Source organism: Lissotriton helveticus, chromosome 1_1, assembly GCF_964261635.1.
Source record: "Lissotriton helveticus chromosome 1_1, aLisHel1.1, whole genome shotgun sequence".
Lineage (NCBI taxonomy): Eukaryota > Metazoa > Chordata > Amphibia > Caudata > Salamandridae > Lissotriton > Lissotriton helveticus.
In genome coordinates this window covers 2,002,860,230-2,002,887,849 of record NC_136057.1, presented here as the reverse complement: position 1 = coordinate 2,002,887,849, position 27,620 = coordinate 2,002,860,230, and the positions used below count along the sequence as shown (strand labels likewise).

General features: G+C 44.7%; 1 protein-coding gene across 3 annotated transcripts in view; it reads right to left on the bottom strand.

The window, feature by feature from the left end:
* Positions 1 to 27,620, bottom strand: part of LOC144755558 (putative oxidoreductase ZK1290.5) — an 827,926-nt gene that overhangs the window by 487,967 nt on the left and 312,339 nt on the right. For all 3 annotated transcript variants that reach the window (XM_078644626.1, XM_078644618.1, XM_078644635.1), the window contains exon 2: positions 17,157 to 17,405. In XM_078644626.1, the coding sequence (XP_078500752.1) occupies positions 17,157 to 17,405 (249 nt within the window). The remainder of the gene's footprint in view (positions 1 to 17,156; positions 17,406 to 27,620) is intronic.

Below are 27,620 nucleotides of genomic sequence, written 5' to 3'. Positions count from 1 at the left end.
GTTGCAGGTAGTCCCGCCACATGCTCTTCCGGTCCGGCCACCAACGGTCGGGGGCCGAGGCCGACGGGATCCGGCTGCAGCCAATAAACCAAGAAACCCGTTAATGGGGCCAGAGCCAGGGGCGTCCGGCCGACATCTACCGGAAGCCCGGCCCGAAGACGGACGGGACACTTCTTCTTTCTTGAAAAATGGCTGCGACAACACTGGGGGGGGGATGTCTTGCACATGCCTCCGACCCCCCCCCCCCTCGTCCTCATCGCCTGGTCCGGCCATAACAAATCTCAAGCGAGACGCCGTGGGGTGCACTGGGAGGGAGAGACGGTGCGAACAGGCCTCTCCCGCCTCCCCAGGTGGAGGCTTCCCAGCTGCACCCTCAGCGCTCCAGGCGCCCGGAAAAGGGTTCTTCCACTGTGGCTATGCTGCAACGTCTCGCCCGGCAGGGTGGAGCCCGTCCGCTCATTTGACCCCGCGATCGCCAGTAGCTACCGAACTCTCAAAATGGCGGTCGACCTGGCAAGAGCGGGCCCAGCATAAAGAAATGGCCCGGTCACTGGTTGACTCCACCACCGTAGTCCTCCACGACCTTGAAGATTCTAGAGGAGCCGCGGGAGTCTCCGACCCCCGATGGGGAATGACTGCCATGATCACCCGTGGAGTGACGAAACTGTATCCGCGGGACGTCGGCGCCAGCCTCACTTTGAATTACTAGAATCCTGCAGACCTCACTTCCGGTGAAAGCACAGTGTGACCCGGTAGGAAAAATTGTTGCACCCCCTCCCCTTTTTGACTGATAGTTCAAACCACCGATCCTTTCCTTTGCCCTTTTAACGGAACTTTGGACTGCCTCCCCCTCTTTTACATTTTCTAGAGAAAACAAAACATTAACCACTACAATAGCATAGCAGTTGACACCAGAACTGTTTTCAAATTGAAAACCAACAACATCTTCAACAGAATCCTTTTTGTTTCTGCTGTGACCCTGCTACAGCACAGGCATTGTCCCCAGCAGTAATTCTGCAATGCCGCTAAGAATAGCTGTGGTGCCTACTGGACTCACTCACCCCCGCGGCGCCCCACGCCGTTATTTGCTGGGCGGCAACTTGCTAGACATCACTTTCGTGCCATCTAGATTTCAGCGCGTTCTGCTGCCTTGGAACTATTCGCACAACAGACCGCTACTGACAACAATATTTCATTATTGGTGCTGTCAATTTCAATAAATCTATTGGATAATTCAAAAGAAATTGCCACGGTCTCTTCGTTGTTTAAATGTTTCTACTGTTTTTGTTTTGTTGTATATATTTATATGTTATTAAAGTTTTATATTCCTACTACTTTGTTGGAGTGCTATATATTTTTAATGTGACACATAATTGTAAAAACTTTGATGTACAAAGAGTCATTCCTGGAATCTTCCGCTTCAGGCTCTGTCCCCTCCCCAATCACAATACAGGATAGTTTTCAGATAGTAGGAACACGTGTGGTGTGACGGATCTCATCGGGTGTGGGCCTTGATCTACTATAACTCCTTTGAAGAGGGGTGATTCTTTACAGCTGGGGCCATAAACTACATCTGCAGGGCTAGCTGATAGCCTGGACAATCGGACACAGAGGAAGAGGAGTGTCAGAGGGTGCGGTAGTGAATAGGGCGAAAGGGAGGTGTCGGGCGGGCACAGTGTGATTCTCAGGGAAGAGCAGCGCAGATGGGGGGAGGTTTATTGCCCATGCATAAGACAGAGAGCGGGGGTGACCAGTGCCTGGGGAAGATGCTTGCGAGGGTGAGGAGCCATGCTACGAATCGACAGCGTGCAGAGAGTGGGTCTGGTCAAGACATCTAAAATGGCTGCCGTGCACGACAAAAGTGTGGCATTTCAAAAAAGGCAAGATGGCGCAGACAATGTTTTTCAACACTTCCTCATTTCCTTCGAATCGAACGTTAACAGACGTTGGGGCATATTACCAAAGTTAAGCGATATTTATCGCTAACGATGCTTACCAACGAATTTTTTACCGCTAAGCATCATCAGAAATTATCGAAGATAAACCTTGCTATTATCAAGGTTTATCACAAATGCGATAATAAACGGCCGCAATGCATGAATATCGCTAAAAACTCAGCGATATTCATACATTACCGAGCTAATGCTCTTAGCCATGTTATCCACCTCCCATTGGATAACATGGCTAAGAACTGCTCAGGGCAGGTGTTACTTTTTGGAGATATTCGCGCTTAGCGCGAATATCTCCAAAAGTTGGTATTAGGAGATAGATATCTTGCATGTTGTAATGCAAGTTATTGTGGTATATGGAACTCATACCATAATCTCTCAGGAAAGCAGAAACTGATCCTTTTGGGACCGCCTAAAAAGGCCTAGGGGGTGAGGAGTACTCTACTTTGCCCCCTTTTTCACGTTCCGAACTATTTTATTTTACTCTCTTCTGTAATTACACAAAATAGCAGCGATAAGATGCATCGGAGACACACAGTGAGAGAAAGGAGGCCGGAGATGAAGAAGAGATGTCAAATACACATTGGAGATAATATAGTGGCAGAAGGGAAGTAAATAAGAGTAAACTTACCATGTAACATAAAAATGTTGCACTCTATACTATAAGTCTCATTTTATACTACAATCACTTCGCTACAACCTCATAAATTAAAAATAAAAATGAATAATGTCTCAAACAATTTTTGATTTCTAAATATACATTTATTCTTCAGAATTTTCTAAATTTGAAAGAACTAGTAACATGTCCTCATCAGCAATGTCCTCATGAAAAGTCTCCAATAATGATTCTTGTAACTCTATGGTCTCCAAACACTCGATAAATTCGCCATCAAGAGATTGATCAAAAAAATCATTCAAGTCATCTCCTCCTTCTGACAATATTTCATTATTGGTGCTGTCAATTTCAATCAATGTAGTGGAATCATTCAAGTCATCTCCTCGTGACAATATTTCATTATTGGTGCTCTCAATTTCAATCAATGTAGTGGAATCATTCAAGTCATCTCCTCCTTGTGACAATATTTCATTATTGGTGCTGTCCATTTCAATCAATCTAATGGAATCATACAAGTCATCTCCTCCTTGTGACAATATTTCATTATTGCTGCTCTCAATTTCAATCAACGTAGTGGAATCATTCAAGTCATCTCCTTGTGACAATATTTCATTCTTGGTGCTGTCCATTTCAATCAATCTAATGGAATCATACAAGTCATGTCCTCCTTGTGACAATATTTCATTATTGGTGCTCTCAATTTCAATCAATGTAGTGGACAATTCAAAAGAAATTGCCACGGTCTCTTCATTGTGAGCCATTTTATTTTGAAATTGCTTGCTGTAAATTGCAGAAAAAAATAATCACTTTCATTTATCGTTTTTAGTAATACATAATATAAAACTAACGTTATCAAGTATTTAGTATAACAGAAGGACTGCAAATAAATAACAGAAAACATTTTTCAAATTATCTTCAAGTGTACAACATAGTTCCCCTTACAAATTAACAACTCACCTTTTTAAAAGTAGGAAAAGTGTTAGTACTGTGTAAATCAAACACCAGAAATTCACCACCAAAAATTCCTCACAAATGTACCTCAGACAGTAGTATCACAAAATGGCTGTGGTTTCCTCTCATTTGACATATATACATAACCAATTAACTTTCATCACACACAAATACAAACCAAAGTAACATTTTAATTGGTTCTAAATTTCAACACTTTCAAATGTGTTTTCCCCATGCAATTTTCCATAGGACATTTACATACGTCTACAGCCTGAATGGCTGAACGGAATTACACCAAACTTGGCAAAATGGTACATCAAACCTAAGAGGTCAGGAAGGATCTACTATGCCCCCTTATGGTCATTTCCCCCTTCGCTTTGACCTCCTCTTGTCTCTCAATCCTACCGAGAGACAAGATGGCGGCCGCTACGGACTGTTTGGAATGTTGACAGACGCCGGAGAACCAATCAGCTTCGCAAAGCTCCGTAACGCGAAAAGTACGCGAAGCGGAGCGCTGTTACAGATATATATCTTTTTTTGAACGTTAATTTCTCAAAATCCACTGGAGCACATATATTGAGACCTAGCAAAGGCACATCGGGCTACCAGTCCCTAATATTTTACCAAGTTTCGTGCAAATCCATTCAGCCGTTCGATTATTATTATTATTTTATTTTTTTGCCCCGCGGGGCCCTTTTAAAACCTCCACATCAAACCTAGGGGGTCAGCGAGGATCTACTATGCCCCCTTATGGTCATTTGCCCCTTCGCTTTGGCCTCCTCTTGTCTCTCGATCCTACCGAGAGACAAGATGGCGGCCGCTACGGACTGTTTGGAATGTTGACAGACGCCAGAGAACCAATCAGCTTCGCTTCACAAAGCTCCGTTGCGCGAAAAGTACGCGTCCTGGGCCGCTGCCCGGTCCGCTGTTACAGATATATATCTTTTTTTAAACGTTAATTTCTCAAAATCCACTGGAGCACATATATTGAAACCTACAAAAGGCACATCGGGCTACCAGTCCCTACAATTTTGCCAAGTTTCGTGCAAATCCATTCAGCCGTTCGGGCTAAAAGTGAGGCCAACCGCCCTATGGAAAACTCAATGTTAAAAACACGTTTTGGGACCCCCCTTTTTTCTCGGCCCCCCCTTGACGAACCCCCCCCAAATTTTCAAGGGCTGCTCAGAAACAAAATGTGCCATTTTCCTGAAAATTTCAGCCAATTCCGTCCACAAACGCCAAAGTTATTAGACATAGAATTTTCAAAAATCCCATAGAGAAAAAATCCTAACTATATATACCTACTGGCGACCGCCAGTAGGTAATACATATACATATATATATACATATACATATATATATACATATACATATATATATACATATACATAGATATATATACATATATATATACAGATATATATATCTATCCATATCACTAGGAGTATTGGATCTGTCTACCTACACAAAGGCACTGGGAAATAGAGCAGTACAGATTGTGCTGCATACTTTTGTGATGCTGTCTGACATATGAGAGAGAGAGCGTTCTAACATCCCTCTTTTGGAAGCATACATAAAATCCAGTTATTTATATTTTCAGTTGCTCTGATAGTGTGCAGAAATGCAGAATGTGCACACCAAAAGAGCTGTTTCTGATTCCACACAAAACCTCCTTCTGGTACAGTGGAGGGAGTCTATATTAATGTGTTCTTTATGGAAGGGTGATTCGTTTGAAAGCCCAGATTGAGCATGTATGTATGTATATGATATTTCTATAGCACGAACCTGGCCAAAAAGTAGCGGAGTGCACTACAGTTTCAAAGATAAGCGGATATGCAAAAATGATATAAGAGGTAGCTGGGTTACGGATGGATAATGCATTGTGATGAAGTGTTTTTTAAAACGGTCCGTCTTCAACTCTTTACTAAATTGGAATAGTGTTCGGGCAGTCCTGATGAATATGGGGATGCTGTTCCTGATTCTCAGGGCATAGTCTGTAGTATTATTGTGTCCCAGCAGTGGGTGTACTAAGAACCACCAGAAATGGGTTGTTGATTCAGAGGGGTGAAACCCTACTCAAGCAACAGCCACAATCCTTGTCAGGGTGAACCACAAAAAGTCCCTAAATTAACTTGTGGTTAATCCTCTTGTAGTTTGGCACAAAAGCAGTTAAGCCTAACTTAGAGGCAATGTGTAGAGTATTTATGCAGCACACAAACGGTAAGCAAGTGAAAACACAGCAGAAGAAAAATCCCACACAAATTTAGAAAAACAGAGTAAATTGTAATAAATTATTTGACACCAGAATGATAAAAATCCAATCAATGAAACAAGAGTTCAGCATTCTGAATGTCTGAAAAGAGAAAAATAGCATTAAAACATCAAAGCACCAACTGCAGATATCTAGTTGCATGAGACCGGGGAAAAGTTGAAAGTTATGGCTGACCGCGATGTAGCGCAGGTTTGGATACACAAAATGGACTCGGCCCAGTCTTCGCTTACCTTTGGACTCAGAAGAAATTTCGAATATATATGTCTGAGAAGGTAAAGTTCAAAAAGACAAGAAGGGATCATCGTAGTCAGGGAAACACAGGACAAAGTCGCAGGAAGGTTTCTATTTTCCGACTTAGTCTCTTGTTTGTAAGCTGAAAATCTCCAGCTGGACGAAACTGCAGGCTGTAGCAAATGAGAGCTCTGCAAAGCCTGATACCCCTTCTGCGAAGAGCCGCTGAACTGGATTTGCTGCTGCATAGAACAACGTAGTAGGAGCTACCGTGAAGTCAGGCCAACCAGTGATGCACCTTGGGCAGATTGATGAGCAGATTGGTCCCAGTCTCCTCTCTGTTCTGCTGCACTTTTTGGCTGAAAATGTGCCACACCCCAGGTTATGAATTTGAGCTATCTGGGCAAATTTAACATTACTTCAAAGGGGTCAGGACTGTAGGGGCACCAGTTAGAGGGTCAAGATCCACTCAGTTGGGTCAAGATGCAGGTTCAAAATGGTTGGAGACTTTTCTGTCCCTGAGGCTCTGATCAAGAGGTTAGCCAAATAGCCCTTGAAGTAACTCTGGAAGTCCTAATTTCAAGCAGAAAAGCAGGTCTCAAGCAACAGGGTAGCCCTCTTAAGGCACAAGGCAGGCTTCGGGCAGCAAGGCAGTCCTCTTGGTGCAGCGGAGCAGTCATCTGAAGTACACAGTAGCCCACAGACAGCTGAGCAGTCCTCCGGGAGTCCCTCCACAGGTGCATAAGTAAACTGAAGAGTGGGTCAGAGGTTCCTAATTTCATACCCAAGACCCGTCTTGAAATGGAAGAATCTTCTGGAGTTTTTCCCCCACAGAAGTGTCTGGACTTTCCTGCCTGCCTGCCCTTGTCTCAAACTGACCGGGGTCACAAACTGGTTTTGTGAAGTTTTTTATGTGTGAGCTGAGGCAGCTGATTGGAAGTGAAAGTGGGACTGTGCACAGCTGTGCCCCTGCATCCTGCTAAGATGGCCCATCCTGCCCATATACTGTTCCTCTACTGTGTGGGTGTGTGGGAAGTAAACACAAAGGCCAAATGCCAACACCTAGTCATGTGACCAAGTTAAATGCCAACATTCTAACAGTGGCATTTCAGAATTGTGACTTAAAGTTCAAATGTATCTGTAAAGAGGGCTTTAAATGACAATTTTGTACACACCAAACATGACATTTCTCCCTGCTCCCAAACAAAAGTTATCACTTATTATATGTAATAATGTAACACAATTTTATCCTGTGGGAGAGTCAGGCCTCACAGTAGTGAAAAACAAATTTGTGAGTTTTTCACTACTGGAACATGTAAAACTAAAAACTACATGTACTGCTTTTTAAATGAACTGTATACTCACCTAAGAGTTATTTAGGGCCTACCCTAAGAGTGACTGATATCTATTGAAAAGGGAGTTCTAGGGCTGGCATGGGGTTTGTTTTAGCAGGTCAAATTGGCAGTTTAAAACTGCACACAGGCTGCAAAGGCATGAGATACATTTTAAGGGGCTACTTAAGTGGGTGGCACAATAAGTGCTACAGGCCCAGTTATAGCATTTAATTTACCGGCCCTGGGTATATGGTAAACCACTTAACTAGGGACTTCCAAGAAAGTTTTATATGTCAATCAGATGTAAGCCAATTTTACCCAGTTTTAGGGAGTAAGCACAAGCAATTTAGTACTGGTTAGCGATGGTAAAGTGCACAGAGGTTTGGGGGATGACCAAATCAATGCTGACAGGTATAACAGTGAGTTTGTCTGCAACATAAGCGGGAATGCTGGCCATGATGACTTTGAAGGAGTTAGTCTTGAAGTTGATGGGGCAGCACGGGAAACCCAGAGTTCCATCAGGATGAGGGAGATGTGGTCATATTTCTCCAGGGCCTGGATTAGACAAGCTGCGAAATGTAGGAGTCCCTTAAGGGGTGCCAGGGTAGAGTATGGATGGCCAAGGAGCAGGGTGTTACCACAATACAGATGCAAGAGCTTGAATAGTAGTTCTGAAGTCACTTTCTGGAAGAAACAGTTTAATTTTGTTTAGAAGAGAGTTGGTGTCAGGCCGTCTTTACTTTTTTGGGAAGGGTGAGGTTAGTGTTGAGGGTGACTTCAAGTGATTTGCCATTCAGTGAAAGTTGGGGTTCAAAGCTGTCAAGGTCATTGTCTTTGTGAGAAGTGTGTACTCTTTTTTGTTTCTTGTTCTTGCCAAATAACAGGAATTCTGCCTTGACTGAACTGAGCATTAGATAGTTTGGATGTTGCGGAGGCAGTGTTTTAGGTACTGGATGTCTCAAGCAGGGGAGATTTTTAAGATTCTAGCTAAGAGTATGAATTCTGGGTCAAACTGGCTAGATACATGTATATGTGTAACATGATATGATATTTTAGCAATGTATTATATTGTATTGGAACATTTATATAGCACTTACTACCCCTATGTGGGGTTCGGAAGCGCTTGCCTACAAGGGTAACATGCTACAGCATGTAGGGGGTTTAGTTGGAAGTAAGTCATCTTTGTTTTGATCCTGTGTGCAAAGTGTTTCCATATCATGCATAGGGACCACAGCTGTGAAGTCATTGTGTTATGTTACAGCCCATAGCAGTGTGATGGATGAAGAAGTGTGAGAGACAGCTGGTACAAATCCACATATACTTGGTAATATGCATATTTGAAACCTACTGAAAATACAGTTTAAAGTGACTCACATATGCCAATGAGTGCGAGTAGTTGCTGACTAATATATATTGTATTGTTCCTGGAACTTGTTACCAGAGGAGGGCCCCAAGAGTCTGATGTGAAAAGAAATTAAGTGGTGCACACACCAAAACATTATCGGGTTTGTGACCACTGGGTTACATTTTCTGATGTACTAACCTCATTTTGAAATTCAGAAAACGCTTGCCAAATCACGACATGGGTTTAGAAACCCATACCGAATCACAATTCGGCAGGGGCATGTTGAGGGAGTTCCCTCCAAACTGTGGGTTGGTAGGGAATGTATCAATAGTTTGTAACTGTAATTCCAGTTAAAAAACATTGCTCTGTTACTGACACCCAATTTGGGATGGTAACTGATTCACAAAGGGGAAGGGGGAATTCCTTTGGATGCGTTCTGTTTTTAGAATCAGTGTGGCAGCTTCAGGGAGAGTAGGCAATGACCCAGTGGGTCATTGCCTGTGCTAGCTGAATGTTTCCAAAACAGAGAACTTTTTTATCTTTTCAAAGGAGCCTGGATTTTTAGGCAACTCAGGTGGCTGATGAGAAAAAAATGCAACCAGCTGCAGTTCGACATTTTGTAAATTGATCTATTTGTAGGTTCACAAATTCAAACTGCATTTGAAAATTTCTATGCTTAATTTGTGACCACATTTTACAAATGTAATCTTTAAACATTAGGCCCTTAGTAATTTAACTTGATAATGTTTGAGAATGTTTTGTATTCTAGCATACAAGCAATCAATCACAAAGGTCAGCAGCAATCCATAAATATCATTATGTCAGTGAGTATTATACTTAAAACTTTAAAGAATTATATCTCCAGTTCATCTTTTCCGATTTTGATCTATTCTGTGTATTGTTGCTTAGGCCAGCTTTACCTGCTCTACTTTACTCACTGAGTACTTTTTAGGATAGGTATTTACACCAGTCCACTTTGGAACTTAACCACCATGCCACTGGTGTCAAAATATGTTGCATGCCACTATCAACTGACTGTTGTCTTCCATGCTTAATAACAATGACTACTTAGTTGTTAAGTGGCGCATGCCACCTTTCATGAAGTGGTACAAAAGGGGGTGGTGATGGACGGAACATCTGAACCAATCAAACACTCACACCCAGTCAAAAGATCTGGGTTTGATCCATCACAGTTCTTTAGCCCACTCTGCCACCCCAGTTCAGACATGGCTAGATGCAAATCAGTCTGACCCTGTGCCTCATGGGAACAGTCCAGCCCGAACTGCCAAGCCATGCCTTCCCTGGACCGGAAACAAGCTTCCGAGGACCGGTTTCTGGCATTTCAGCCGTCTTCAGCCCGGCTTGCTTGAATCCAGTGGCAAAGTGAGCAAGGGACTCACGTCTGAGCATACCCTGCCACACTTATGGCGGCCAAAGCGGTACAAAAGGGGGTGGTGATGGACGGAACATCTGAACCAATCAAACACTCACACCCAGTCAAAAGATCTGGGTTTGATCCATCACCGTTCTTTAGCCCACTCTGCCACCCCAGTCAAAACCCCCCTTTTGTACCTTTCATGAAGTGGCATCTTTAGTCTTTAAAACTGTCTTCTGTGGATACTGCGAGCATTTGCTAAAGGAATGATGAGGAATTTCAAGGCAGAATGGCTCTTGTACATACGATTAATTAGAGGAGGAGGCTACTGAGAACTAAAATTCACACATTTTGCTCCCAGTGTTTGCGCTTGCAAAGAGCACCAATGCATGTTGCAAAGAAAATATTATTGGAGATAAAATAAAAATTCCAGGTTGATTAACCTAAACCAAATTGCCTTAAAAAAATTGCCATGGGTGTGCAATGTCCATCTTGTTTATAGTTCTGACCATAAGAATGCTGGCAGGCCTTTGGAGAAATGTATATGTTGCTACAGATAAAAGGTTAATATCTACCATAAAAATGGTTAAGCTATATGCAGGAAATATCATTCCAAATCTGGTAATAGTAAACTCTTAAATATCAGAACTTACATTTTGTAATAAACTTTGGATTGAAACTAAATAGGTTCAAGCTACATATTTTTAGTAGATCATTTTTGTATAAGTAGGTACACAAAGAGGTTTGGGAGAAATGTTGTTTGATGGAGAATGCTTACATGCAACCTCTCAATTCAACTCTTGCTCCTTCTAGTGAGAAACCAGACATTTGCAGAAGAGATTTCTGCATTCACGTATTGTTATCCTTACACTTCTTTTACTCCTTGAGACAACCAATAGAAAATAATTAAAAGGACTATAGCACTTCGTACTCCACCAACAATGTAGCCTGGAATCTATAAATCTACCCCGAAATTGCACTTCCAACTTCAAAACACTGGTTTACTTAATACCCTTGAACATACAACAATCTCTAAAGAAACCACTAGGCTGTATGAATGCTTAACACAAACAATAATATAAAAAAAACATAATGAAATATGTCACTGATAGGTCAAACATCACCTGCTGAAATTTCATGGGTTCCAAGAATGTAGCACGTTTACGTCAATTACTGTATATGTTTAGCCGAAATTTGAATACTTCATTGTCAACTCTCAAGTAAGCAAAATAAAATGGATTTGGGACTACCAGAGTTGTGAGCTTCATATAAACTCTCAGTTTGCGGCATTTCAGGCCCTCATTCCTCCCAGGTACAGCATATTCTGTATTTTGATAGCATCCAGATCTCATATAATTCCCAGCTGGCTCTTACCCATTAAGCAACTGGGCCCATCTCAGAAGGCACTGCAGCCTGCACACCCCATTGCCCCTGCCAGTGCTGCCAATGACAGGACCGGCATAACACCTAATCATCGCACTCCTACAAGTGTGACAATTCAGACTATTTCAGGCCACACAAAAATATAATAAATGGCATGAGAGGCTGGTATTATTCATTTTAAATGTACACTGACTTAATAAACACAGTTGTTGTGCGCATCTCAAAATTAAAGACAGCGCCACCATGTGGTGAACTGTCACTAGAGTCTGTGCTGACAATTAAGTGCCCATACCGAGCACCTAAAGCCACCAGCTCAAATTAAGCACTGCTCTTATCCATTTGGAAAAGATGAGAAGCAATTTAGTCATACGTCCAAGAGAGTATGGCTTTTTCCAGGGAAAAGCTGGTCACAGAAAAAAATGGACAGGGCCTGCTTACAAAGCTGGGTTGAAATAAGTGGTTAGAAAAGTGGTATTTAATGGTTTGTAGCCCAATTTAACATAAGAAAGGAGGGAGGATTCCTATTAGCTTGCACCATGGTTCATAAGCTTACACCATATGCCAGTGTGATAAAGAAAGTGCTTAGAATATTGCCTGTTCTCAGTTATCAACCAGAGGGACATGTAATAGACACTTCAGGAGGTCTCTGAGAATGTTTAAAAACAGCGAGACCTCATCGTTTTTTTGGTACAGTTGATAAAGTACACTTTTTGTGCCCCATGCCCCTTTCTTTGATATGCACATGTTCAATAGTTTCATGAGTGTCTGAAATCAACTTTGTGGCACATGACTCCCTTGACTGTAAGGATATGTCAAAGCTTATGTTGCAGCCACACCTCATGCAATTTTACCTTCCAGAATTTCTGGCCACTAAAGTAGGGCCTGGTGATCCCGCATTCAGTACAAATGAGTCCAGGAACGCGTGGCCATTCGTGATCAGGCAAAGTGGTATCCCTCCCAGGGATGCCAGTTCACCTGACTTGTAATTAGGCCTATGGCACTTAAAATACATAATTGGTAACATTAATATGGTCCTATATTGTCATCTTAGGGTCCTGATGAGATTTACAAACCACTCCTTATGTATTGTGCTCACTAACATATTTGTGTTGGTATGAATAGTGTGGCTGTGAACCACAGTGCTCCTATTTTGCTAGGTGAGTGGATGAATTGTGAACTTGATATAACCATGAAAAGTGCAAGAGGCACTGAATTTGTTTCTCTTCCTAGTCTTGTGATATGATCCACTCACCTCTTAGAAAACTTCAAATGTGATGACGTCTGTCACTCATAGTGCTGGATATCATGGGATGTATACATTTAGGAGTGATGTTTAAGCCTAACAAAGTCTGTTTAACTAAACCTGTTTGCCCTTTTTAAAATAGGTATAATGGCCCACATGCATCAAGCATTTTTGTAGTCGCAAACGGTGCGATTCCTTAAAATCGGCCGTTTGCGAATGCAAAAGTGCTGTTTGGGATGCATCATGCCATTTTAGAAGTCGCATCTTTTTTACGATTTCTAAAATTGCGTTAGCATATAAGAAATCGCAATTGTGCGATTTCTTAAATGCTATGCATCATTACAGAAAAATGTGCGATTTTTAAAATTGGAAGTGCAAATTACCACGAAGTTCAACTTCGTGGTAATTTGCGAAATTGTTTAAAAATGCACAAAAATGCATTTTTTAAACTGTTAAGCTACAGACACACATGTCCTTAGGACATGTGTGTATGTAACTTATGCTGAAAAGTACATTTCATGGGTGCAGGGGGGGGGGTCATTTTGACCCCCCTCTCCACCCTTGAAATGCATTGATGAATTGCAATTGCACATTGTGAATTCGCAATTCCCATTCATTCCTATGGGCATTTTGGCCCATAGGAATGAATGGGAATTGTGAATTCGCAATTGAAAATTTGCATTTTTTTTGCAAATCGGTAAAAATAGCGATTTTTACCGAATTGCAAAAAAAAAGCAAAAATATTCATGCATAGGCTTTTGCGATTTCTAAATTGCGAATCGTTGTTTTTCGCAATTTAGAACTCGCAAAAGCCGATATTGATGCATGTGGGCCTAAGTCCTGAAAGCATAGAGAAAAGCCTGCGCGTCTGAAAGTCAGGGCAAATCACTGTGACATTTCTAAGGATGCAAAGACCCTTAATATCAACTTGGATGAGCAAATGGCTTGGTTTAAGAGTGAAAATGTGCATTTTCATCCACAAAATAATTTACAGTGGCAAAGCAAGCGTCTCACACATAATAATACACCACTATGGTATAGTATTATGTACCTTCCAAAATCTCATTGGGGCAAGGTGCAGGTGTTCCTGTGTAACATCTCAAACATGCAAGCTCATGCTATGCATACACATGTGTAGAGCACATTTCAAACCATGAACAGGACAGAGATTTGGGGCCCAGGTGTTTTACCAATATATTGTAAATTGACTCTTGCAGGCTTAATTCTGCAGTTAGAGTACATTTCAGAATTTGGAATGCACAAAAGATTTTTGGAGTACTCCAATGAACCTACAACAGTTTTAGTTTTACAGGAGCAGCCCTGGATTTAATTTGTGAATTGTGAGTTGTCCTTTGTGAAGTTCTTTTCACATGTGTAAATGTAACATCTTTACATTTACTAATGCATAAACACGTCACATTAACGTGACTGCATTTTAAAACATATTTTTGTCTGTGGGGAAAATGTACCTGAACATCCCTTACCCTGCATCCCCCACCCATTCGGAGGGCTCCCCTCCGATTGCCATCGTGGATGGATACTTAACTTATGCATTCAACTGACAGGGGTAAATATTTAACTATGTCCAGGGTGGCCACGTGCCTTACGAAGGTTTATAAAAACACACAAATTTGCACATTTGACGGTGTTAACCTACTTCGAAGGGCAGCCATGTCCTGAATCGGTCACTTCTCTTTAATTTGAGCAGATTTGTTCACATGCAAATATTACATCTTCCTTACATTACAAGTAAATAAATCTGAATATATTATATACATTTACACACGCAAATCAAGCCTAGGCCCCACCTAAGCCGAATTTAGGTGTGAAAATTGCTTATTAAAAGGGATCCTCACTCCTTTCAAAGGCACGAGTACATTCTGTACCCAGGAAAAGGAATGGGGAAGAGCACAGCCAACAAAACTGGAGTGCAAAATATAAAGACATGTTAAAGTGCAATTACACTACTGCAAGGAAATAAAACAAGCATAAATGCAGATCAATTACAATTACATGCAAACATACCTTTGATTGGGAGGAACTTAAAACTGACAGAGCAATTCAATAACTACTTGTGGGAAATTGCAACAATCACAGATTACTGGAGCATCAAAGGAATTTTATTTGAAATCTAAATAGGTCATAAATGTGCATAGCTTTTATCCTCTGGCAGTACGTTTCTGAGTTTTCTAAACCAAAATCGGCCTCTTTATCAATTAAACCATAACATGACATCTGTGTGACAAATTACACTGATAATACATCACCTTAATGTAGTGGTTTCTCAACATAAACTTTCCAGTACTCTGACCAAATACAATATTAAACAACATGGCATCTCAGAATCATAACATTTGAAGGAAGTACCCTGCAATGTGCTCCTATATGGCGCAGAGTAGAAATATCACCACAAAAATATCGTGGGACAGAAATATCATCGCAAAAATATTGTGGGAAGAAATATCGACAACAAAAATATAGTTGACAAGAATATCGACTGACAGGTAAGTAATATAGATTACGTAAATAGCTTTGTAATAAATATAATTTACAAAAAAATTGTTTACAAAAATATTGATTTATTAATACTTTTATGTATTTTAGTGTTTTTAATGAGAATTGTTTGTCATTTTATGATATGCTTTAGAGTTTTACTAGTTATTAATTTATTTTACGTTTAATTCTGTGTTTTTAGTTCCGTAGCGGGTTGTGGGTTTATAGGGGAATAGGGTGGGAAGTAATTTAATTTTCATAAAATGTATTGAATAATTAATGTGTTAATTGATTAATAATAGTTTAACAATTAGTTGTTAATTAATTTCATTTAGTCAATTAATAAATAATTAGGTTAATTGTTTAAATAATTTTAGGTGTGTGTTGTGGTGTTTATATGTGTAAATTGTGTGAAGGGTGGTAAGTAATAAAAACAATTATTGATGAATTATTAAATTATTTTAAATTAATTACCATTAATTAATTAGAAATTATTAATTGTAATTGTGTAATTAATTTTTGGTGTGTTTTGGTGTTTATATGTGTAAATGGTGTGAAAGTTGTTACGTAATTAATTTTATATTGATTAATTAATAAATAATACATTAATTTTCATTAATGAATTAGTAATTATTAAATTTAATTGTGTAAATAGTTGTAGGTGTGTGTTGTGGATTTTATAGTGTTAAATAATGTGTAATCCATTTGTTTGTATCATCTTTGTTAAATAATAATATATTTAAATGTATATATTAATTATGTTAATTTTGAAAATTAAATTTAATACAACTTTTGATGGTTTTGTTTTTATTGTTTTGGTATCCAGCGCTTTCCCTACTGTTGAACTCACTGGAGTGGGAATAGTAATTTTTACCCCTACACTATCCAGCGCTTTCCCTACTGTTGCACTCACTGGAGTGGGAATAGTAATTTTTACCCCTCCGCTATCCAGCGCTTTCCCTACTGTTGCACTCATTGGCGTGGGAATAGTAAATTGTACCCCTCCGCTATCCAGCGCTTTCCCTACTGTTGCACTCACTGGAGTGGGAATAGTAAATGTTACCCCTCCGCTATCCAGTGCTTTCCCTACTGTTGCACTCACTGGAGTGGGAATAGTAAATTTTACCCCCACGCTATCCAACGCTTTCCCTACTATTGCACTCATTGGAGTGAGAATAGTAATTTTTACCCCTACGCTATCCAGCGCTTTCTTTACTGTTGCACTCACTGGCATGGAAATAGTACATTTTACCCCTTCGCTATCCATCGTTTTAACTACTAATGTTTTTATTTTGTTATTAAATGTAAGTCTTATTTTTTTAAATAGTTTAATGTGGTAATTAAATATAGAATATTCTATTTACAATTATTTATATATGTTTATTTTATTTTTGTATAATTTAAAAAGTTTATAAATTAAATAAATATAATAGTTAATAAAATGTATTTAAGTAAATATATGTATATGTACACATATTTTTGTGTTTATATTTATTACATTAAGTTTATTTGTTATAATTAAAATATATGTTAAATTTAATTTATTTAATTTAATTTATTTATTTTAAGTTATGATATTTTTTTAAGTCGATATTTTTTACATCGACATTTTTGTGTCGATATTACTGTACTTATCCGTTTAAGTATAGGGATTCGATATTATGGTAATCAATATTTTTACATCGATATTTTTTCATCTATATTTTTGTAATCAATATTTAAACATGGAACCCTCCTATGTATTTAATTGGAAGCCTGTAACATTTGGCTTGTCTATTGATTTATGGAAATCAGCACATTTAAATAAACTATGAAAAAATGTCAAAGGAGCATCAATATAACCCAAACAAACTTCAGTCAAGTATCCTGGGAGTATCTTGATCTGTAATATGCTTCTTGAGGTCAATTATTTGCTTAATTTTACTTTAGCTAGTAAACACATTGCATGAGCAATGAAAATATACCTATATAGTCAACGCCAAGCCGTTCACATGACTCTCGACAGGCCTGCAGTGTCTTTTCGTAACCATAGTCTCCAGGCCAGAGCTTTGTAGTTATCCAGAGGTCTTTTCGTGGGACACCACTTTCTCTGATGGCTTCCTTGATGTGGGACTCACAGCCATAGCGCTTTGCTGTATCAATATGGCGGATGCCACACTTTTGAAGAGCATACACAACAGCTTCATGAGAGTAGCCGCCTTGATGGGATGTTCCTAAAGAATAAAGCAAGAGGTAACAATGAGTCCCTGCAGCGGTCTTAATACTTTTTTGTTTATAATACCTATCAGAGGTACTATGAACTGTTAAACAGGAGAAAATAAAATGTTTCCCAAAATAATATGGCCATTGTAAACGTCTCACAGACTAAATGCATATTTCTACTATTTTAATCTAAAAAACAACTTTGAGCCTTCCTTTGTATGAATGGGTGCGAACCAGTGCTTAATTTGAGCAGGTGGTTGTCAGTGTGGACCACGATCACTTATTATTGGGGAACAGCACTTAAATTCCTGCATTATTTATTTAGGGAGGAAAGAACACACCGATCGGAAATAAGGAGGAAGACAAAGACGCAAAACCGTCACAAAGGGAGAAAGCAGGAACCTAGCAGAATGACATTAAGGTGCAGGCAGTATCTACTAGTGGATTAAAGAGGCATGTGGTGGATTTAAGACTAACAGCTTTGGCAGTCAGTGTGCTGATGTTTAATTTCACCAGCCAAACCGTTAGAAGCAAATTTTCAGGTACCAAGCTCTCTCTTTTACAAATTAGGCACTGCCGCGAACTGAGAGCTCCCAGATTTGTCACCAGTTACGGTGGTACGTGTGCAGTTCATGGGGTACTCCTTGAACCAGAGTTTTTTTGGTAAGGTGGATCGAAATGAACTGCACATAATGCCCAAAATCCGTCTGTTTCTCGGGTTTGTCTGCAGTAGGAATTTGGCTATTTCTGTTTGTCTAGTTTCGCTCTGCAATCAGATTGAATAAATGGGAGGATTTCACCATTTTTCAATTTGACATATACTAATCCCATAGTAGTTATCATGCTTGTAACACATTTAATAATAATTACGTAAAACAGTAATATAGCCATATAGATGGCTGCCGAGAGCTACAGTGGTTGTTAAAGGCCCTGAACCAGTTATAGGCCCAAGCTGCAGGTGAGGGCCTATAATGAGGGAGAGGGCCTTTAACAACCGGTATAGCCTGAGGCATACTGCATATAATAAGGATACTAGACATTCCACCCACTGAAGGTAGAATGCACACAGTGGAATGTCGGAGCAGAAGGTTTATACCAGCCATTATAAGCCCAGAGCTACTTCACTGTCTTCAACAGGGAGCTCAACATTTCAATGCTCTAATGCAAATTAACTCCCCTTCGTCAAGTTTCTCATAATTCATATTGACATCCAGTTATCTGTCCTATTATGGATTGATTGTGAAAACATATTAGTTGATAAGTGTTTTTAATGTTATTTTTGCTTTTTACTGTTACATTTTCTGAAATATCTGTTATATATTTCATTTAATTTCAATCTGACTTCAATTTGTTCATTCATTCACTCACTGTCCAGCCTATCTTTTATAAATTCTTTAAGAAAGGTAGACCCACATTTAAAATAAAGCTGTGAAACACTTCCGGCCTCATTAGGGTTATCCCAGTTTGTTGGTGAGGGGTGTTAATTCAGCACTCTTGGAGTTAATGATGCAGAGTTTCAATAACTCTGAGCCTATGGAAACAGCAGCGATTTCTCATTCTCCTCCTAGGTTTTCCTTGGAGATTTTTTTTCACAACAAATTTTTATTTTTCACAAGAGTTAAAGCAGAGCAAAAGTCGTGGTTCTCCACAATCAGGAGAGCGCCACCACACATTACAGCATAGTGTACATACATCATAATAAAACCAAGGGAAAAGAAGAAGAAAACAAAGTATGGATCCCCCTCCCCTACCCCTGTCCCCCCCACCAACTCCCATTACCCAACTCCCCCACTACCCACCCCTTATCCCACCCTAACCCTATGCACGTGCTGGAGACACAAAATAACATCGGTCGTAAGGCATGACATAGCAAGGAGGCACTCAGGTACCACCGCCTATAACTCTTCCTCATGCACCTCCGGGGGATCAAGGAGCAGTCCCCTGTATTCCGCCCATCTCTTCCAGATCTTAAAATGCTTATTGGGGCAGCCCCTCGCCTCAAACACAGGTCGTTCCAATCCCATATAAAAATCCAAACCAGCCTTCCATGCACACAGGGGGGGGGCCCGGACACTCTTCCACGCTCTGGCTAGATCTCTTTTGGCCACTATTAAGCCCAGCAGTAATAAGTGGCGCTTGTAGATGTTACCACCCACGCCCTCGAGTATATGGAGTAAACCCAACCGGTGGGTGCGCGGGAGGTCCCACCCCAAGACCTCAGACAAGCAATTCCATACGCCCCTCCAGAATCCAATCAATCTAGGGCATGACCACACCGTATGCAGCAATGTACCCACAGCCGCGCCACACCGCAGACATTCCGACGAGCCAATCAGACCAGCCTTCCAGAGCCTTTCTCGTGTATAATAAGCCCTATGAAGGTACTTGAATTGGATGAGGCGAAGCCGCATCGCTATCGCAGTTCCGTGCGGGGACTCCAGGGCCTCCCTCCAGTCATCTTCATCCAGGGGGCCTATGTCAGCCTCCCAAGCTGCCTTCAAAGGCAGTAAGGTAGAAGAGCAGTGGGTCACCATCGTCTGATAAATGCGAGAGATCTTCTTGTCCCCAAGGTCCCCCATGAACACCTTAGCTTCAATGGGGCTAAACTCAGGGAGCGAGTCGAGGTTCGCGACACTGGGCGTGAGTGCGTGCCGGAATTGCAAATAGCGAAAAAACTGGGTCTGGGGCATACTGAACTCAGCGCTAAGATCCTGGAAGGACTTAAGAGTAGTCCCGGACATGACCTGTCCCAACGTCGATATCCCAACTGCGTCCCAGCCATCGAATCCCGGAAGGGTCATCAGACTGGGGAGTTGTCCATTATGCCACAGCGGTGTCTCAGCGGTTAGCCTACCCCACCAACCCATTCGGCGTAACGCCTGCCGCCACACAGCGAAGACTACCCTCGAGACGCATGGCAGTGCCCGCCGCAGCCGGGCCGAGTATAGCACCGTGTGCAATGTATGGTCGCCCATCAAGGAGCGCTCCAGGGCGTACGCCGGGTCCCCTCTGTCGCCATACCACCACTCATTGAGTACTAGCAGCTGCGAGGCCTGATAATATGACAACAGATCTGGGGTGGCCAAACCTCCACAATACGTGGAGAGGAAGCACGTCTTCAAGGCCACTCTGGCTGCGCCCCCGGCCCACAGGAAGCGACCTAGGGCAGAATTAACCTGTCGAAACCACTGGGGAGGGATGGGGTGGGGGTAGTTCTGTAATTGGTACAATAGACGGGGAAGAGCCACCATCTTGAATATTGCCGATTTGCCAAAAATGGTTAAGGGCATCCGAGACCAAGTTTTAACATCCTCTTGAACCTTAACCCACACAGGCACGATATTACGCTCCCACGTAACACTGGCGGATTCTGAAAGGAACACCCCTAAATATTTCAGACCGTCGGTCGCCCGCCGTAAGCCCGACGCCCAGAGGCCCACCTCCACCTCGCCTCCCAGCACCCAGAGGGTAGACTTGCCTAAGCTCAAGCTAAGACCCGAGACCTCACCAAAAATTCTCATTATTTCTAACACTCGGGGCCCAGAGCGGTCCAAGTCAGTAATAAAGAAGAGGACGTCATCCGCATACAAGGCAATCCTATCCACAAGGGTTTCAGACCATACAAAGCCCGGAGCTGTGCGTCTATGCGAACCCAAGACGCTAGGGGCTCCATAGCCAGCGCAAACAAGTACGGGGACAACGGGCACCCCTGACGGGTCCCCCGTCCGATGGAAAATACCTCCGATGTGGCCCCAGCGACCCTAACGGATGCCGTGACATCTGTATACAGCAGCGAGATGTACGATAGGAGCACCGGACCCAGGTTGAGACGAGACAGGAGCGCGAAAAGGTACGTCCAGCTGACGGAATCAAACGCCTTATGGATGTCTGCTAATAACAAAGCCGCCTCCTCTCCCAGAACCCCCATCGCGTCCACCGCCGCCTGCGCTCGCCGGATATTGTGCCGCGTCGCCCGATGTGGCATAAAGCCTGCTTGGTCCGGGTGGACCAAATCCACCATATAGGGGAGTAGGCGGTTTGCCAACGCCTTTGCTAGAATCTTGGCTTCTATATTCAATAACGAAATGGGGCGATACGAGTCATGTCTGTCTGGGGGCTTGCCAGGTTTTTGAAAAACAACGATTTCGGCATGGCACCAGTCAGGTGGCAATCTGCCCCGCTCCCGTGCCGCCTCCAGAGTAGACCGGTAATGGGTCCCAAGGAGAAGCTGGAATTTCTTAAAGAATTCACATGGGTAGCCGTTCGGGCCTGGAGCTTTACCAACATTAAGTTGGCCCAGCGCCTCCCCAAGCTCCTCCGCCGTAAGCGGAGCATCTAGGTCCCGTCTGGCCTCATCAGACACCGCCCGAGGGGGCAAGTCGTCAATGAATTTAGCCACATCTTCAGCGCTTAGACTATCGTGTGGGGCATACTGTGACCGAAAGTAATCGGCGAAACTCGCCGCAAGTTCGGCCGGCTCCGTAATCGTCACGCCGTCCTCGCCAATGAGGCCCGGCAGTGTAATCGGCTGGAGACGCCGCTGACACAACCTATGGAGCATGGCACTGGACTTGTCCCCCCACTGGTATACCCTGCTCCGCCTGGCCAGCCACACCTGTTTAGCCTCATCCATCAAGAGAGTGGCATAGGACTGCTGCGCCTGGAGAAGCAGCCGTACCGCTACCTCGTCCCCTCCTCCCCGACTCCGCCGCTCCAGGTCCTCCACGAGTTTGGCAGCCGTAGTGGTTGACTCCCGATGTGTACGGCGGGCTGCAGCGCACCAAGCAATATCCACCCCCCTTATAGTAGGTTTCATGGCTTCCCAAGCTACCACAACGTCCATATCCTCCACCAGGTTGTCTCGCCAGTAGTGTGCAACAGCTTCCCGCAGGTGTTGGACATAAGAGGGCTGTTGGAGATGCCACGCAGACATCCTCCACCTGAAAGGTTGCTTCTTCGTAAGCAGGTCAATCGTGACTGAAACAGGGGAGTGATCTGAGAGCCCCCTCGGAAGTATCGCAGCGCTACGTACCCTACTCAGACAGACGGCAGGCATAAACATATAATCCAGCCTCGAGAACGAGCCATGCACAGCAGAGACATACGTGTATTCGCGCGCTGTCAGATGCAGATGTCGCCATACATCCACCCATCCTAATCCCTCAACCATGGCCTGCAACCGGGTAGGGGAACTTGAAGAAGGGCCATCAAGAACTCCCTGCTTCCTCTGGCGGTCCACATGTACATCCATCACCTCATTCCAATCCCCCCCAATCACCGCCAAGGACTCCGGAATGTCATCCCACACCGTAAACAGCTTCTCGGAAAGGGCCCACTGCAGAGGGGGAGGGGCATACACACTACCAAACACAACCGGTTCCATGCCCACCATGCCCTTGATGAATATATAGCGACCTTGAGGATCCGCCCACTGCTTCTCATGAACGTACGCAACTCTACGATGCACCAGTATAGCAACACCCCGAGAGCCCCTGACAAAACCCGCATGAAAGACCTGATGATATCCAAATCTCTGCAAGCTAAGTACCTTAGAGCCCATCATGTGAGTTTCTTGGAGCAGGAGTACATCAGCAGCTTCCCTCTTACCCCACCGCAAAACTGCCCCCCTTTTAATTACATCCAGCATCCCCCTGACATTCCAAGTGATTATTCGTAGGGACTCCCGGGGGAGTCCGCGAGGCGAGTCAGCCATAGTCAATCGAGGTCCAACATGACGGCCCCCCATGCCATCGCCACCCACCGTGTAGTACTTCCAGGTCTTCAACAAACAGCACGTGCCTTCTCCCACCCCTCCCGCCCCCGATCCCCCCAACAACTACAGGAACTACTCCAACACACCCTACTGTTGCAGTCATCACTATCCCAACAAGGCCTACCCCCAACCCCTGCTCCCAACACCCCCCACCCCAATACCTCAGAGAACATAGAAGTATCTGTCGCGGCATGGGCCGCCCCGAGCCCAAAACAGAGGGCCCAGGACCAACCATACCAATGGATCCCAACACCCCTTAAAGACCGCACTTCCCACCCTACCCCTAACCAACACCCACTGTGCGTGGTAGTCGGAGGCCCTATCTAGGCACTCCCAGATCCCTATCTTCCACCATCATTACAAGTAAAACGTCCCCAAGAACAAGAACAAGCATCATAAACATCGCCCACCCTCCTCGGAACGGGTCCCAGCCACGGACCCTCCGGCTGCCCAAGCGCACCACAACGGCACAGTATCACACTTGGGCTCACGAATTATCTTCGGAGAAGTCGGACACCCCAGTCTCAGTAGTACGAGTCACACTGGCTGAGGCGGATCTCTTCCTCGACCTGGACCTCCGCTGCCTGCCCGTACGGGGCGGTTGGCCCCTCCGCTCCTGTGACGAACCTCCAGGGGCATCAGGATTGAGACCCGGCTGGGCATGGGGCCTGATCTGCACAGACTCGTCAGTCCACCTGAAAACATCCTCGGGAGAGTCGAAGAAATGGGTTCGGGACTGATAAACAACCCGCAGGCGGGCCGGGTACAGCAGGGAGTATTGGATCTTCAATCCACGCAATTTAGCCTTAGCATCCAAGAATGAGCGACGCTGCTGCTGCACTAACCTGGTATAGTCAGGGAAGATCATGATCTTTCGATTCTCATACACGATGGAGTCTCTGGCCCTCGCCTCACGCAGAATCACATCCCGATCATGATAGTTTAACAGTCTGGCGATAACAGCTCGGGGCCGTTCTCCCTCCGGTGGTCGCTGCGTTAACGCACGATGCGCACGTTCAATCACAAAGCAGGTGGAAAGCGCCCCCTCGGGGAGCCAGCTCTCCAGCCATCCGGTTAGAAACCGCTCCATATTGTCCTTTTCGCACCGTTCCGGAAAGCCAACAAAGCGGAGGTTGTTCCTTCGTGCGCGACCTTCCGCATCCTCCACTCGGGTCGCAAGAGCCTTCTGAACGTGCGCCATCGCGGCCATTTTGTGTTTCAATGATCCCACTTCATCTTCGACCACCGAGATCCTCGACTCCGTCTCAGTAATTCTCTCCACAGCGTTCCGTAGGTCCTGTCGCAGCAGGGTCACGTCTGCACCCACTGCCCCGATCTTTGCATCCAGCATGTCCCTGGACTGGGTAATTGCCGCCATGAGTGCCGCGTTGTCCGGTCCAGCTCCTCCACTCCCACCGGGAGCCCCAGACCCTCCACTGGGTCCGGTAAATTTATCTATAGGCCCTTGCTTGGGCGGGCCGCCACCTCCCCTAGTCATAGCTGCGTGAGGGTGTAGAGTTCTGTATCAGGAGGCTCTACAGAGGAGAGGGGGGGGGGCTCCACCAAAGAGCGGATCTGTCCGTGGTCCCACGGCCCCCGAAGAGGAGGCGGCCCCCAGCCAAGGGTTACTGGAGCCGATCACCAGGCCGAGTCCCTCACGCCCCTGCCCCCAATGGTTTCGCGGGGCACACAGCGGGTCACTTCGGAGTCTCCGGTCCCACAGGACCCAGGGCGTCACGACCGCCACACCACCAGCCCCGCCAAGGATAGTCCAGGGGAGGTCCAACGTGGCCCACCCGCCGTCTCAGGCAGGGTCTGTACACCCAAACGTGGTAAGTCCAGCAGGTCACTCCAGCAGGCAGCTCAGCGGTGCCCCCCCCGACCAACCACCACCTCCACAGGCACGGGGGCACTCAGACACCTCCAGTGGTCCACGTCGGCTCCGCCAGCAGCCAGCACCGGGAGAGCACGAGAACCCAGGTCCCGGCTTACCGGCAAGGATGTAGGCCACTATTCTCCCCAGGTGCACCAGGTGTGTCCCAAAATTGCGCGACGCCAATCAGCGTCCAGCCGCTGCGCCCTGGAGTCGCCGCCACTCAGGGTCTGTCCGGCAGCCGAATGGTCTGCCAGCTCGGCCGAATCGCCCCCACCACTTCACTGCCGGCAAGGTCGGAGGTCCTGAAAATCGAGGGCCCGGTCCTGCAGCTCCGACGTAGGCCTCGTCTCACTGCTGCCCCTTCCACACGTCAAAGCGGGCACCCACCACAGCCAGAGGGCCCCTCCAGCAGCCTTTCCCTCCGCCCGGAAGAAGGATTCCGCCAGCCCCCGGGGGACGGACCAATGCAGGTCGGCACTTCGACTCCCCGGCCGGGGAGCGCAAAACTCGAGGTCCCGGCTTTACCCGGGGGACCAGGCCGCAGACTGCCGCCTCGGTTTCCTGCTCCACCAGCAGACCAGGAGCACCAAAGAACACACCGGGCGATACCTCCTGCCCACTGCACTGCTCGTCAGCTGTTTGGGGAACAAAACGGGTCTGGAAGCTCGGATTAATGGTCGGATAAAGAACGGGCCGGTGGGAGCTTCAGCAAGCTGCGTCCACCATCGTCGCCCGCGTAGCCACGCCCCCTTCCTTGGAGATTTTGACTGCTGTAAGTATTAAAAAATCTCCAGGGGAAACGTGAAAGATCAGTGGCGTTTCTGCAGACCTCTTAATTCCCGATAGGGCCAATAACCAGCCCAATCAGAAATTCCAAGCAAAGGGGGGCGTGGCTTGGATGCCGCGCAAGATGGCCGGCTAGGTGCTGGGCTCTGCCGCGCCGTTCTACCTCTAAGTCGCTTTCCCGATGTGAAGGGGGCCGTTTCTCCACCTCTTTGCTGAATTCCTACATCGGAACTCGAGGAGAACAAACGGAGGGGCTTTGCGGCTTTCCGAGTGCCGTTTTTCATCTCCTTCTGCGACGTGACAGTCGCTCCTCACGGAACCGCCATCTTTGCCGCCTCTCAGAATACCGGACCTCCGTCTCCACAACCCGCCAGAACACCTTCTTTTAACATGTGTTCTCCGGCGTCAACGGACATGGGGGTGAGCAATTGGAGTATTTTATAACCTGACCTATGCCCTTATTGCGCTGTCTACCCTGGGGAATGACTGCTTAGATTCTGCGTCATGGCGTTGCCTATGTGAGACCCGCCTTTTTCAGACGCTCCGTCCTTTCATCGCTGCAGTTCTTTTTTCCTCAATTGTGCGTCTTCCTACCCACTGAGGGTGCACCAGCGTTAATGTTGTTGGTTTTTTGTTGAACTGCCTGACTATATTATTCCGCCTCAGCTGCTTCAAGGTTTGCTTTCCCCAACTGTCATTTTGGGAGCTCCATCGTTTCAGCACCGTTAGCGTATGTGCCATTCACTTCACTGGCACTTTCAGGCGCTTTCTACTGCAACTCGCAAGTGCTCCCTAAGGGGAATAATTTTTACCGTCTCCACTTCATGCTAAGCTGCGACATGTCCTGAGGACAATGTTCCTTGACTATCCCTGCGTTATTGCTTACTCTGTCATGCGCATGTTCTTTTCTCTGAAGGATTCATGCTTTTTGTGCGATACTTTCTTGGATTTTGTAATTGAGCTTTGACCTAGTTTGTCTACAATTACAGCTGGCCAGGCACTCTACCTGTTTCTATGCAATATCTCATCCTATGTTTCTTTCATTTGGTAACAGTTCCCACACCAAATGGAGGTACCCGCACCTTGGATGCTGTTATAGTATACTGCACGTTATCTTCAATTGACTGGCTGTATGCTCACCCACTTGAGGTTCTGTGTGACTCACTCTGGATGAACATTTCCATGATTTCGTTGTATCAGCGCCTTTGTTTTTGAAATTCAGGTGGATTAACGTCCCTACTGTTCACTATACGAAGTTTCTATATACGTTCCTTTGCCAGGTGTGTTTCCTCTTGACTCACTTTCATCTATGGTACGGTTGCGCAACCCAAGTTCGTGTTTACTCCCTCTGAGAGGATTCCTGTGAGTTCTTCCAACTTGAGTGCCTCCTCACAATCTGTCAAAATGTCGACTTCTGCCACTCAACGCTCTTCTTCAGGCACTCCAACGTCAAATAAGCCTTCACCCCCCACATCGTCAATCAAAAGGCTGAAGCAGAATTCTCCTACACCTGACTCTTCTCCTTCACCTTCTATGGACTTGATTTTGGAAGAGATCCGTGCGTTGCGTCCTTTCATTGAGGATACCAGCAGGGATATGCAACTTTTGAAGGACAAATGGGAACTAATGGACACTCGACTTTCATCAATTGAACATCAACTTCCTGAGGTCCACTCTAACACGCAACGTATTGATTCTCTGGAGAAGACTGTCCTCTCTTTGCAGCGACACACAGAGGATTTGGAAAATCGTAATAGGAGGAACAACCTGCGCCTTTATGGTTTGCCGGAA